The following is a 15,491-nucleotide window of genomic DNA, read 5'->3' on the forward strand; positions in this document are numbered from 1 at the left end:
ATTAACTTCTTAATAGTTTTACATTTAATTGCTGTGCCTTCATATTACAAAAAGTATTCTGTATCTTTAAACTATGTATATACTTTTAAACTCTAATATAGTGCACAGACTTAATATTATGAGGCAGAAATGGCCATATATTGGTTTCTGATCTGCCTCTCCAATGACAATGAATATGGGTATGTAAATGTGTACATCTAATATTAAGATGTAGCTATCAGTAAAATATTGGCTGAAGTGCAAAGAGAGAGAATTTCGGGCCCTTTTCTATATATATATTATTTTTTTATCATTTTGGGCAGTTTAAAAAACGATCAGCGGCCGAATTTAGCCAACAAAGCCAAAAGAGGAAATGAGCAAAATGTCTTATTTTGTTGACAGGAAATAAAGGAACTACCATCAAACAGAAGTGTTATTAATAAGATGATGAATTGCTGCTTAGCAATAATGCCTGAGACAGAGGCTTGTTAATGTTATTAGTTCCACCTCCTGTATTTCTTGCTATGAGTCAAAAGGAATTATTCAGATGAACTCACTTGATTTATTCACTTCCCTATCTGCCATAGTGCTGAGCAGACTTAATATTATGAGGCAGAAATGGCCATATATTGGTTTCTGATCTAGTGCCCTCTCCAATGACAATGAATATGGGTATGTAAATGTGTACATCTAATATTAAGATGTAGCTATCAGTAAAATATTGGTTGAAGTGCCAAGAGAGACAATTTAAGGCCTTTTTATATATATATATATATTTTTTAATCATTTTGGGCAGTTTAAAAAACGATCAGCGGCCGAATTTAGCCAACAAAGCCAAAAGAGGAAATGAGCAAAATGTCTTATTTTGTTGACAGGAAATAAAGGAACTACCATCAAACAGAAGTGTTACTAATAAGATGATTAATTGCTGCTTTGCAATAATGCCTAAGACAGAGGCTTGTTAATGTTATTAGTTCCACCTCCTGTATTTCTGGCTATGAGTCAAAAGGAATTATTCAGATGAACTCACTTGATTTATTCACTTCCCTATCTGCCATAGTGCTGAGCAGAGTGCACCTGAAGTAGCTGAATAATAATTAGACATCATTCTAAAATCTTGTTTTATTGTGCCATAAAGGTGTGAACTTTGAGCAGGATCTCAAAGGTGGTACAGCAGCTCTGAAGAATAAATACTGTGTATATATATATATATATATATATATATATATATATATATATATATATATATATATGGTATATAGGTATACGCAGAAATACATTAAAAGGCAGAAATTGTTTAACGTCATTACAAGAACCTGTTAAATAATCAGTTTTACCTGTGTGCAGTTTTTATTACACATTTCAAATGTCAAAGTATGATTTAAAAAAAAAAAGACAGTCAACAGAGTTCCCTTTATCAGCTCACGTTGGTCTTGGGACATGTTATCAGAAAGGACATTCACTGATCTTTAAATCATTAAGTTTTCAATGTGCAAATGAATTACTATAAGCCTTTAGTATACAATCTCTACACAAGTAAGGTAAAGGGTCAATTCTGGTGCTTAGTCTCCACCTGAGTTTCACAACTCTAAACTCGATCGGTTGGCTACAAGACATGGAGGAAAAATAAAGGTTACATGATTTCAAACAACTACTAAGAAAAAGTGTTTCATTGTGTCCCCTTACATTGAAGTCTCTTTGTATGAAAAACTGACAAGAAAACATGAAATATTCATTTTTGGCCTTTTTGTTTGTGAAAGCCCTCACTGTTAAAAAAAAAAAAGTAGCAGCAGTTAAGGCAAAAAGATTGTTCCCCATGGTTACAATTATACCTGAGTACCTAAAACAATAATGATAAATCTACATACTGTGTCATTGGAGTGAACAGTTTTGGTCTATAGAGTATAACATACAGAAGCAAAATGTTTTATTACTCAAAGCTATGAAAAAAAAGCTTAATGCCATAAAAGTTGCTGAATTACATACTCAGCAACAAGAAAAGCATTCTGTACCATTTTATATATATATATATATATATATATATATATATATATATATATATATATATATATATAAATAAGACAACTCATTAAAATAATCAAGAAAATGCATTTAATTGTTATTACAATAATGGTGCGTTCACACCAGACGCCAAGCGAAGAACCACATCACGTTACTCTTGCGGGTTTGACCGCAGCATCATTTGTGTTTACTAGTGTCACTCAAAGTATACCACTGGCGAGGAGTAGGGGCTTATCTTCATGTAGTTACCAACAACAACGAAATTAACATATTTTGCCTTAATTTAATTTAAATAGACGTATCAAAATGATGCAGTAATAACAATATACTGATATTGGTTAGTAAAAACCGAATTAATGCTTTTGCAAGTGTGCTCACTGATTTAACATGTAATCGCGACGCACAAAAGATTTGCTTCGCGTCCGGTGTGAACACACATTAAGAGTTTACTCGTACATCCATTATGCAAGCTTGCCATGCTTTGTGTGCTATAAGCCACTGGTAAACGACACGTTGTTCTCTCTGCTTATGTTCTCCTTCACTTCCACAGGCAGTGCTTCAAAGAGATGGTCCTCCACCACAAGGCCGCTTTTACGCAGCAGGCGGCAGTTTCCCAGCTGCACAGGCAGTCTGTCCAGGCAATTTCCTCTCAGCTCCAGCTGATTGAGCTGCACCAGCTGACCCACCGTCTCCGGCAGCACGGTGAGCGCGTTGTTCCCCAAACACAGCGCCTTGAGCTTGGTGCATCTGAACAGAGGCTTGGGCAGCACCTCCAGCTTGTTGGAGTTGATGGCTAAGTGCTGGAGATTGTGGAGGAGGCCCACGTCCGGAGGGAGCACTGTGATGGAGTTGTGGCCCACATCCAAGTGCCGCAGCTTCGGGAGCGTGAACAGGGCTGGGGGCAGGGTCTCCAGTTTATTGTGGGACAGGTGGAGAGATTCCAGAGACTTGACTTGGGCGATAGATGAAGGGATGGTGATGATTTTGTTGTGCCACAGTTTGAGGCACGTCAGCCTCTTGAGGTGCTGGAAGCTGATGATCTCTTCTATGGTTCGGATGTTGTTCGATTTAAGGTCGAGCTCCTGCAGGTTGGTCAAGCTGAAAATAGCGTGGGGAATCCTCTCGAGTTCGCACGTGTGCAGCTCCAGTTCAATTAGATTTGTCATCTTTTTCAGACTATTCAGTACCACAAGTTTAGTACCATCATTGTGCACCACTAGCTTAATCAGATGTGGTGAAAGCTCTGTGATGTTTGTGGGCATTTTTGTGAGGTTGCTCTTCAAGCATAATGTCTTTAAATGCCTCAAATCTCGCATGGACTCTAGCCCGATCATTTTGTTATTTTCAGAGCTCAAGTTGCCCATGAGGTTGAGCTCCCTCAAACTCCTCAGCAAGTACACCCACCCCGGGATCTCTGCAACATCAGTGAACTTGACGTGAAGGCAGCGGAGATGATCCCGGAGGAAAGCAAAGCCGTTTTGCTCTACTTTGGCCGGACAGTGCAGGAGATGCAGCTCCAGCAGACTGCTCATTTGGGAGACCTTCGCAGAGAATCTCACGTCAGGAATGAGCTCCAGCTTCAGCACTTCCAGGTCCGTTAGGTCAAACACTGCATTGGGAAGACCAGAGAGCATGAAAAGGTGCAGCTCCTGCTGGTCCATTGCGTTACGGATCACAAGCTGCCTCAGTTTTTCAACGGTCCACTCGTGATTAAGGCTGATTTCCCTAAGCTTGTTTTCACTGACCTCGGACAAGAAGACCCCAAAGCGTTTGGAGTAGAGTTGGTCATATTGGTCAACCATGTGTAAGAGGAATGCAAAGTCATTTTTGACGTCAGGAATGTCACTAAAGCTGCTCTCCTCACGGACCTTCTCGAATGAGTACTCTTTGAGCGGTCTTCGAAACACCCAGAAGAGAGAGTACAAGCAAGCCATCCCGTAGATCAATATTAAAGCCATGTAGCTAATGAGCAGCTTGTTCAGCATGAAAGCCATGTTGTGCGTACAGAAGAACTTTCGGTATCCAGTTAGCTGCTTAATATCGGGTTCACAATCGTGCTTAAAATGTATTTTAGCCAAAAAGGTAGAAGTGTAGGATAATATCAAAATAAACTTGACCGTTTTGACGACAGTCTGCGCTACGTAAAGCTTGTAGATAAAGTCACTGTCCTCCACATGAGCTCGAAATTTTCGTACTTTCTCGAACAGGGCTTTGGCCTGCTCCCCGTCTTTTTTGTCCAGGATTGTCATACTGCTCGGGACCTCTGCGATGGGCTTATCTGCCGAGAACTTCACCCCAATCATGGGTGTGGAGGAGTTTACATTTGTGCTTTCGTCCTTCCCCTCTAAAGATACATGTTTCTGGGCCATGGAGGTGCCTGTCAACCGCTGTTTGTTCTCCTCAGAGTCCTCACAAGCTGTCTCAGACAAAGCCTTCGTAGTCCAGGGAGACTCAAAACATCTACCTAGAATTGAAACAAAGTGCTCAATCTTTGAGCTGGTTTTGGGGTATTTGAACCAGAAGTTGCTACTGACCATGAGAACAATGGTGTGGATGAGGGTGAGGTAAGGAAAGTACTTGGAATACCAGGGCAAGGCAACATGGTAACATATTTGGTTGATGAAGATATATTGTTGGTAGTCCAGGTTGGTCCTGACCCCTGTCGGTTCAGGTTGATTGTATTGGTGTGTGACGTGGATCTCATGGGCCATTTCGTCCGGCATGTCCTTAGTGACTAGGGGTAGGGATGTTGATACGGGGGCTGCTGCTGAAGCCCCATTCTGTGAACTCTGCTGCGTGAACGAATTAGGCTTCACCCCCGAAGCCTCGTCCGTTTCCTCGAGACAAGGAAGGCAAGCCACCTGGTCCTTGGTGATCTGCATGGTCATGGCGAATATGGCCAGCATGAGCATGACCAGCCCCAGGTAGTCCATGAAGACGTCCCACCATGGCTTCAGGATGCGGTACGTCGGCTGGATGTCATTCAGGGACGCAACCTCAGTGAGCGTGAACATCACTGCAACAAACAGAGGAGAGTCAGTTCATCCATTCTAGTTTTTTTTAGCATTAACAGTTAGTACAAGGGTTGGACAATATATCGTTTCAGCATTGACATCACAATATGCGTATGCATTCACATTGTAGGAAGTAGAATGTAAAGTAAGGCTATTTAACTCAAAGATCTCACAAGTTTTTCTGCTTGATTCAACATTTATTGATTAACAGAAAATGATGTGGTTGCATTTTTATGATTAAGGTAATTGTTAGGGGTGCTCCGATCGATATGCCGCCGATCGTTATCGGCCGATATTCGCTCTTAAAAGTGTGATCGGTGCCCTCTATAAATTCTGATCTTGAGAGCCGATCACATGACGTAAGATACATGACACTTTTCTCTGTGCGGCAAAACAAGCTCGCCAAAATGGCTTCATCAGTCTGGTATTATTTTAAGGTGTCCGAAAATGACAGTAAAATAGTGGTATGCAATGTGAGCGGAGCAGAAATCCAGCAGCTCCACCCGCTGCGACGGACTGGTGAGCGGAGCAAAACACACACGAAGAGTTAGACCTAACACACTTAGCTATTTCATCTACCTCTGGAACAAGCTAAACTAGTTATACATATATGTATTCTTCACTCTCGGGTCACTCATTACTGGATCAGTGAGCTGCATGAGACAATACTGACAGAGAGAGAGAGAGAGAGAGAGAGAGAGAGAGAGAGAGAGAGAGAGAGAGAGAGAGAGAGAGAGAGAGAGAGAGAGAGAGAGAGAGAGAGAGAGAGAGAGAGAGAGAGAGAGAGAGAGAGAGAGAGAGAGAGAGAGAGAGAGAGAGAGAGAGAGAGAGAGGAAAAGAGCGCTTCCGCTCATTCCTCCCGTGTTATTATCCAAAGTTAATGTAAACTTGAATAATGTACTTCATTTGAATGTAATAATTATGTTGGTTGTTGTTTGTGGAAGCGCATCATGTATTGAAAAATTCATCTGAACTTTTCGACCCGTTACGATTATAAACTGAAGCAAAATAAAAATGAGACCCATTAACTGAGTTTTAAACATCACTTTAAATGGAAGATCCCCATAGCCCCCACCCATCCTATGATCGGTATCGGCCGATTCTGATTCCGGCGATCGGCCCCAAAAACCCTGGTCGGAGCCTCCCTAGTAATTGTAATTGTTTAGCAAAACCTTTCAAAAAATGCTCTATTCCCAAGTTCACCGCTTTTCTATGATTGTTATCCAAATGCCTTTGGGTTTGGAAGTGGGTGAGATAAAATATGAGATCTTAAAACACCACCTATAAACCTTAACTTGTCACAATTTCCAGACATTTTATAGAGCAATGATTAATCAAGAAAAATGTATCAACAAAAGATTATAAAATTAAAATAATCGCTAGTGGCTGCCCTTATCCCTCTGTCTAGATGACCCAAAAGCTGAAATGGTCAATAACTATCTTTAAAATGATACCCAGTCCCATTGAGTAAGCTTTACGGAAATGAAAATAAAAATAACGTTTGCCATGAGTTTCTATGATACAAACCCTGTGGATGTGAAGATATCACTGTAAACTCCAGCCTTTTATCTGTGGGTGCCAACTCTCACTTTGCAGTCTACTTTCATTCAGTTATGTGTTAATGATGTTTAAGCAGATTACTACAGCAGGCTGTTACTGGAATAGAGAGGAAATAGAGAAGATAGTTATTTGAAGTCCACCAACTGTTCTGACTCAATAACATGTTTTGCACATGTGTGTTTCATTTAGTGAATTGCCTTTTTCTCATTTAGTGGAGGGGGCTTTCATTTGGTTATTCTTTCATCTGTTTGCTACCTCTAATCCCCTAAATCCACAATGAAATAATTGTGTTAAGCAATAAATAAATAAATGATTATCTGTCCATCTTGATCATTTGTTGTTTTTGGATCACAAAAGTTCTGTAACAATATTAATATATTTGAACTGCATTTCAAACTAAGGCACATTGAACTGCATTACCAAAAGCAGGTTATCATTGCAAGTAAGAAGGCTGGATTTGGAGAATTTCTACAAAGGAAATATATATTTGATTTTACCTTATGTGTTAATGTTAGATTTTTTTATCTAGAAGATACTTTGTCTGTTTGGTCAAAATTCATCTTACTTTTACTACAATGATTTACACTGGTTTGCACTTTATCATGAATTTTAGATTAGAAATCCTCAAAAAGAATAAAATGATAAACGAACGATAGAATTTGCCATAACATAATATGCATTTTAGCTTGAGGGTGACGCCCAGTTGTTGACACTAGGGATGCTAAGGGACCAGGCTTTGTTTTGACAAGTTAACAGGTTACAATTCAGCAGTTGTTATTTAACCTGTTAAACCCTGAGCCTGTTTTTCAGGTCTCAGGCTCGAAAATGACATTCCCAGAACAATTATATTGTATATTGTTAAGATTATATCTTCACTTTTAAAAAGGGGTAAATTAATAATCTTTTTTTTCAAAGTAATGATAAACCTGTGAGTTGGATGTAGCAAAGTCAGAATCAATATAGATTTTTTTTTTTTTTTTTTAAAGTAAATTCAGATTGAACATATTAAAAAAACTTAAATTATAGAGTCCGTCCAAAATAAAACATTACTTAAAGCGAAAACCACCCTTGAATGATGGGATAGTAGACTAAACGCTTTAGGAATCCAAACTATAACATATAATAAGTACCCTGTATCAAGATTGATGCAAAACAAGTGACATTTGACCTTTTTAGACAGATTTAGCAAAAAACAGAATAAGGCTTTTTAAAAAGGTAGGGCTTTCTCGCACATAAAAGCAATTGTATTTCAGAAATGGGACATATATCATGAAAGATTCTCTTCTTCAGTGCATGTGCGTATAGATTGTGCATTTCCCTTTATGCTAATTGAAGTGCCTACCAACAGAGAAAGAAAGAAAGTCTGTTTGTTATGGGCTGCCTTGGTCAGACCACATGTGATTCAACAAACCACTCAGATCCGGCTTCCTTCCCTATGTCACATGTAGGCTCATTAAAATGTAATGCACATCAATTATACCTTATATGTATGAATAATTTAAGAAGACCATTACAAAAAAAAAAGTAATCATAATCAGCTGACCTACATTTATTATGGATATTTTGTATCAGCCTAAATGTAAGAAATTACTATATCCAGAAATACTTACTTCTGATACTTCTTATTCTTATTTAGAGACTATTTTATTACTGATTTTCATTTATATAGCATTGAGAATTTTTTTGTTACATTTTTTCACCACATTTCTTAGATCCAGATAAAAAATGTAACATATGTATGTAACAAATATCTGCTTATATTGGCATAATAAGCCAATAAAAAATGCAATAACCTATGTCTCAGGCTATTGTCTTCATATCAAGACCAAGATTTCCCAGTTTTGGGTATTACTACTATGTTATACTAAGTTACCTTTCAGGAACATGCAAGTCATCTGTTTTCTGCTGGACAAACTATGGGATGGCAACAGCTAAATAACCTCAGATATGTTTGGTCTTTTTGCACCACCATTTTATATGCTGAAACAAGATATATGTTATAAACTTCTAACAGCTGTTATACCGTTTTTTTGTATCTGTTACACTCTGATATTGCTTCACTGCAAAATAAGATTCATGATAGCGTGTCATCACTTCATGTTTTTATTTTTGAGTGAATGTTATTATTATTGAGTTTCCAAGTAGGGGTGGAGGTTGCTTTTGACATGTTATGAGGGTGAATAATTAAATGACTGATGGCTGAATAATATTTGACTTGCTTAATGATTTATCTTGCGGCAGTGCAGGTGGTGTTTGAGTACTGCAAGGGTGACAAAGTTGAGCTCCAGTGCTTTATTCTCATCAACCTTCCACCAACTCATCACACTTAGCAGAGGTAACACATCTTAACAGGCTGCTATGTGAAAAAATAACAAAGCTTAGTGGGTGGTGGCCACCCCAGGACAGGGAGGGGCCCCTTAGCACATGGCACCCTAGCAGCAGTGCCATGTCCCTGCTGCCCTGTGTAGATAAACTACATACAACTGACCTCACCACGTGATGGCAGCCAGTGTACTGCGTGCTAAGTGTAATTACATTACGACAAATGTTGAGTTTAGGGTAAACTAAGTTGAAACCAGTTCTGGGGGTTGAATTCCAGACAGACAGGAAACAGGTTGCTAAAAGACAAGCTGTAGACTATGCATTTTTTGTGTTAAGTTAAGACTATTCAACCAAAAGAGGAAATAAGACATGTCTGTCCCAGAATGATGAACCGCTTGACTTTTCCCTTCACGTGAGTGCGCAGTTATTATCAGTTGGGTACTGGGTCATGTGACTTGTTGAAACATGTTCATTTGAGAATCGGCATGTGCCGCGCCGTAAAGCACTCAGGTAACCAGTTTCTTATCTGGAAAGCGTTATCTGCTCGGAATATCAATCAGGTTATTGAATATTACAGTTAAAAGTAAACAATTAAAACATACGGTAACGGAAAATACACTTACTGCCTGCGAGGCGTTATCTCAATCCAATTATTTCTTCCTCCGCCTGCATGCCACTTTTCGCTCCGTTGTTCAGGTGCGCCTCTAACCTGGTTTCTCAGCCCCGCTCACAAGTGCGGGAATGACGCCGGTTTTATGGAACGGAAAGCTCCGAGATATATTTGGTGGTGACAGTGCGGTCTGTCGGCTACATCCCTCCTACCTGAGCCCGGGAGCAGAGCCGGCTGCCCGGCCGTGTGACAGACAATACGCGCAGACAGACGGATTAACAGAGCTCCAATGTATTTCTAAGAGCAGGCAGATCCAACATGGAGCCGCTCAGACCGCTGCTGTGGGTGTTATGCGAGCCTCCCATTGGAGGATGACATTCCGGCAACTTCCCGAAGACACCGCCCTGGAGCTTATCTGTGCTGCGTTCAGGGCGTGTGGGAGAAGGTTAAACAGCCCACGGCTGGCCTGAAAATAATATAAAATAACGGATAACGATTGTTATTACTAGTTGCTACGTTTTTTTTAAATACTGTAACAAAGACCAGTTTATGATAACACCTTGCAATATATTTACTGGTGTTATTTGGCTGCTACTGCATTAATTAATGTTTCTTTTACTTTTATAATGATGCAAATAATTTCTACCTTATATTTATACGTTTATGTTAACGTTCGCATATATCTGACGAAGGAAATATCTTAACGTTATTATTTTCCCAACCCTATGTACGAGCAATTATTTGTGGATTTACATTTCTTTTTGAAGTGGTAAATATAGCCACTATCCTTTCATTCATAATATAACTAAAACAGGTATCAAGCAAGTGAAACGAATTAAATGCATGACCGAACAAAAACCAAGAGCATACTTTCCACGGCTTACCAACTGAAAGCCGAGCTCCTTTATTTACCGACTTTCCAGCGCGAAATGAACGCGGCATCTGCTTCCCCCTCTTTGTTTCAGAGTAGCAGCAGCAGACACCACAAATGCATCGTGGTGTTGAAAGAACTTAGCTGACTAATTATAAGACTTCTGACATGTGCCTTTTGTGCACGTGCCACGTGTTGGAGAGGTTGTCTTGTTTTGTTACACAAAACAGTAATTACCATATGCCATGTTATTACCATAGGGCAACACTGTTTATCTATCTATCTATCTATCTATCTATCTATCTATCTATCTATCTATCTATGTATCTATATCCATCTTCATCTGTATTATGGGTATTGATAAACTCAGCAGTTAATAGGACCCTGGAGTGCTGAAGTCATGCATCATATCCAGCTCTTTCTGGATTTGGTTGATGATGCACAGGGTGGAGGAAATGTCTCCTCAGTTGCAACCCTATACAGGTTTCAACCGGTCCTGGGCTGCTGGCTGCGGGCACACTGTTCTCGCTCAGGCTACTCCTGTACTTTGAGAGGAAGAGAAAAAAAAGAAAGAAGGAAAGAAAGAATAGCAGGCAGTGGGGCGTTTTTTTTGCGATAGTCTGCCAGGTTTAAAAGATCAGATGTGGAGGTGGTGTGTGACCACACATGAACACATGCAGAATGATTACACTGATCATTGTCTGTGTTCTGTTCTATGGAGATGTATTTGCAATAATGTTTGTTCAGACTTGAGTGAGGCAGTTTGTATAGCTGAGTTCATAGTGGCTTCCCTAATGAATCCCAAACAAAGGCAGTGTGGACAAAGTCAATAAGAAAGTAGTGGATGTAAACACACTTAACTCATTTTCAGACAGTCACATTGAAACCTTTCATAACTTGTTGCAAAACCAATATTTGTCAGGTTTCTTTTTGGAGTTACAAAATAAATCAACTTTTAAATGAGTCGGCAAGTATTTTGACGATAAAATACTTAAATAGTCAATTCAAAACATATATCTGAATTCCAGCTTTTTTTTTAAATGTGATTATTGTCTGGTTTCTTTATTCCTTTATGCCAGGAAAGAGAATACTTTTGAGAAATATTCATATTTTGCAAGATGTTTTCCACCATTTTCTGAGATGTTATCGACCAAACATCTAATTGATTATTTAAGGAAATTTACAATAGACAAAAGTACATACGCAATCAATAAAACAGCAAAGACAAAGACTAAACAAGAAAGCAGCTTCATCTCTGCAGCGTTCATACCATTAATGATTCAAAAGTCCATCAGCACAGCGCCAGGCCTTGAAGGAGCCATCAGTGAGCAACATATCAAACCTTGAAACAAAACAAAGTGTCTGGTGCAGCCAAAGCAGGAGAAAGGGGATAAGAAATGAAGAGCCCATTTGGCTTGCCTATATATATGAAGTCATTGAAAAGGATACCTTTAGCCTTTATCATTAAAATATGAGATGTACCTAAAAAGGGCAAATTCTCTGTCATTTGCTTAAACCCCTCTTCTTTATCAGAAGTTCAACCCTTTGATATGATAAATGCTGATATTAATTGATTCAATGGCCTCCAAGCTTTTTGAACATTGAAGCATGGAGACATGTCACAGCAGAGACACTAAATACTAATATAAACCTGAACATGAGCAGAATATAGCACCCTTAAATAAAGAGGCATGCACATATTAATCAAATCAAATCAAACAAATACAATTAAGAAGAAATAATCGGCATCATTATAGAAGTAGTTGAAACATATACAAGTAATGAAGAGCCAAATAACACCAGTAAATAGGAAAACATTTATAATGCAAGGTGTTATTTAACAACAGTGTTGTTACAGGATGAAATGGTGCAAAAAAAAGGTAGCAGCCATAATAACAATTGTTATCGACACTGATTCTGTTTCCTAACCTAGTTTACCTGACTGTGGAAGGACAATTTGTCGGTGTGGTGAGGGGGGAAGAGAAACGGTGTAAAGAGGGAATGCTTTGGTTTGTTGTCACACTGACTGGCAGTCTAGTGGTCGGACAGTATGGGGTTTCCTGTCTGTGGGGAGACAGGGCCAACAGCTGGGGACCCCAAACGCCCCTGGCAACCAGCTCAGTGCGTTAAGAATTGGCCCATTGAGATATAAATAATTCAGTGTGGACCTCCCTCTCTGATTTGTAAAGAGTACAGAGGGTAGTGTCACATTCACAAACATTAGCTGGTGGTTTAAATGCATACCGGATATACACTTGTGATGTAACAAAAACTACACAGTAAAATTCAAATTCATACCAGCCACTAACCGTCCACAAACCCAAACAAACCTGTTTCTTTGGTCCTTTATTTCCTTTAGGCAAAATAAACACTGAGTTTGTGTGTATGTGTGTTGGTGTGTATGTGTCAAATTACACACAAACTCCAGACCTGCACGCAGGCTGTTCCTGCATGTGGATCCATTGTTGTTACTTGAAATACAGTAAGAGTGATGAAGAGCAATGATGTGGTGTGATATGATGTTGCTGTTGGAAAACCAATAAACAGCTGCTGAGTGCAGAGTGTGTGTTTATGTGTGTTTAAGACAAAGACAAATACAGAGACTGAGAACATGTGCTACTCCTCTCCTGCTTGGATAGCAGGCCTCTTCATGCCCTCATTTTGTTTGGATTGCCTTTGATATGTCTGTCATGCTGTGACTTGTAACTACATATGCAACTTTTATTTTCCACGGTCCAGGAAAGGTTCCACGTCATCAGTTTCCGAAAACGTGCGTTAAAGATATGTGGAAAATGAATACTTTTCAGGGACACTTTTCAGATGAGAATCAGTTGGAGTAAAAAAGAGACAAAAAAAGAATAGCTTGTGGTGCACATCTTTTCTTAAACATTGTTTCTTAATCAGTATAAAGATACTACTGCAGCAGAAATACTTATACTCTGAAAAAAATACTCTACTTCAATTCAAAGTCCTGCATTACAAACTTTACTTGAATAAAAGTATCTGCACTGTTGTTCCTCAAGTATTCAAGTAAAAGCATTCATTGCAGTCAAATGTTCCCTGTCAGTGTGTTATGATGATTCTAGTTCAAAAATACTTCCGCATTCATGTGTATGTTGATTGATATACTGTACATGTTCATGGTTGTACATATTTCAACGCTTTCATTTACTGCTAGGCAGTTTAATCAACAGCAATGCATCATATTAAATAAGGTCCTCATATGTTGTTATCTTTACTGCATTGCTGTGAGAACCATGTATGTCTAAAGAGTTGATTTGTCACGAGTTTCACCAAAAAAAAAGCCTGTTTTCAGCTTTGTGTAGATACATTTCTAAGCTTATTCTATAGGCTTTTTATATACTTGTTTAAGAAGGAGATTTTTTACTGTCACATAAAGAAACAGTTCACTATTTGGTTGTTGACATACATTATGGATACATATCGTTTCGTATCTTGATGACGACATGCTTTCGAGCAATTAAAAAAATAGTGTGTATCGTGAATTCACTGTATAGGATTTTCTCACAATATAATTCCATATGTTAAGTTCCTGAAGCCTCATAGAGAAAGTTATTCTTTCCATTAGATTTCATAAACCATATCGTACCAATCATCTATCGATGGGCTGTTTTGTTTGAGCCATTTATTGTTGTTTGCAGATTGCTTTCCTGGCAGCGACACTCAACATCCCAAATAAGTATTTTGTTTTAATATTTGCGGCTGTTGAGAGCAGGAAAGCGAAGAGGAGTTCGTCCCAATTAAAATTAGTTTTTGTTCCAAATATGTTGACAATTTCTTTATAAACCTTATGCCCAAAACTATTGGGCAATCCCAGAGCACGTGTTTTTTTAAACATTCCTCCAGCAGCCTCCTCTCCATGGTGAGACTGCTGGGCGCGCGTGATCAAAAATCTAGTGAGACTCCAGTGTTTCCCACAGATCTAAAATATACTTGGGGGGGTGGTGGTAGCGCTTGTTAGCAGACCCTTCACGCGATGGCAGAGCGAACAGGTACAGGCAGGGCCCATGGTGATAGCCCTATAGTTTAAATCTACTACCCACACATAAACATATGGAAATGGGTTACTATTTAAAAAAATAAATGTATTTAGGAAGCTATCAATGTGATTTTAAGTTGGGGTCGACCTCAAATCCTCTAGGGGGGTCCGGGGGCATGTTCCCCCGGTAAGATTTATTTTAAAATGTTGGAGTTAAATGCATCAATCTGGTGCATTTTGAGGGGGAAATAAAGAGACTATAGATCTATGGAAACACCTACAGTATATTAAACAGAACTGTATACATTTCAATAATCATAAAATCATGGCCATAACCAATAACATCCCATTTCTAATATGAAAAAAACACTGAAACTTGTTTATTAATTTATTTTTGGTTCATTTATAGTTGTGAGTGTGTCTGTGCTCCTGAGTCAGCCTCTCCTGTCTCCCTCCTCTCCCTCCTCTCCTCTTTGAGGCAGCAGCAAAGACTAGTTTTAGCTCTCAAAAAGTTTTAAAAGTGTATCTTACCTTTTTTCACCTAGTTAACTTTTTATTTATTTATTCATGCATATTTTACTAATCACTACTCTCTCAAACGCGAAATATACTTGGGCGGCCGTTAATATACCTGGGCGGCCCGCCCAAGTATAGTCTATGTGTGGGAAACCCTGGACTCTTCCAGGCGAACGCTCTCCATGAGGAGGAGATTCTCCATTGGAATTCACAATAGTCTCCTGGAGTCCCTTATATATTCTTGAAATCACGTTGAGCCCTGAATCTGTACGATATGCACAAATAAAAACGTTCAGTATTGTTTTCAAACGCCTTCTGATTCTCTAACATAGAACTGCTTATGTGGTGGCGTACCTGAAGGACTCTGAAAAAGTTACTTTTATTTAGCCATGTTGTCTTAAAACTGTGGTTTTAACTGCCAAGATGATGCCTACAGTATATGCAGCAAAATGTGTCTATACTCTGGGCTAGGATCATTTTAATTTTACTATTCAAATAAATATGACCTGAAATGTAAGAATCCTTATATGTTTCCCCCCTGAAAGAGATCATGATAAATGAGTAAAGCATGAAAGCGAATCACTGTAACCATCATCC

The 15,491-nt window shown here is 39.0% G+C and overlaps 1 protein-coding gene across 1 annotated transcript; it reads right to left on the reverse strand.

The window, feature by feature from the left end:
- Positions 1-1,086: 1,086 nt before the first annotated feature.
- Positions 1,087-9,882, reverse strand: lrrc8da (leucine rich repeat containing 8 VRAC subunit Da). Its single transcript, XM_079649146.1, has 2 exons — positions 9,521-9,882; positions 1,087-5,017 (listed from the first exon to the last, which is right to left on the reverse strand). Coding segments are annotated over exons 1-2 (2,529 nt in total). The 5' UTR covers positions 9,522-9,882; the 3' UTR covers positions 1,087-2,489.
- Positions 9,883-15,491: the final 5,609 nt, after the last annotated feature.

Source organism: Notothenia rossii (assembly GCF_949606895.1).
Source record: "Notothenia rossii genome assembly, chromosome: 9".
In the NCBI taxonomy this organism is placed as follows: Eukaryota; Metazoa; Chordata; class Actinopteri; order Perciformes; family Nototheniidae; genus Notothenia; species Notothenia rossii.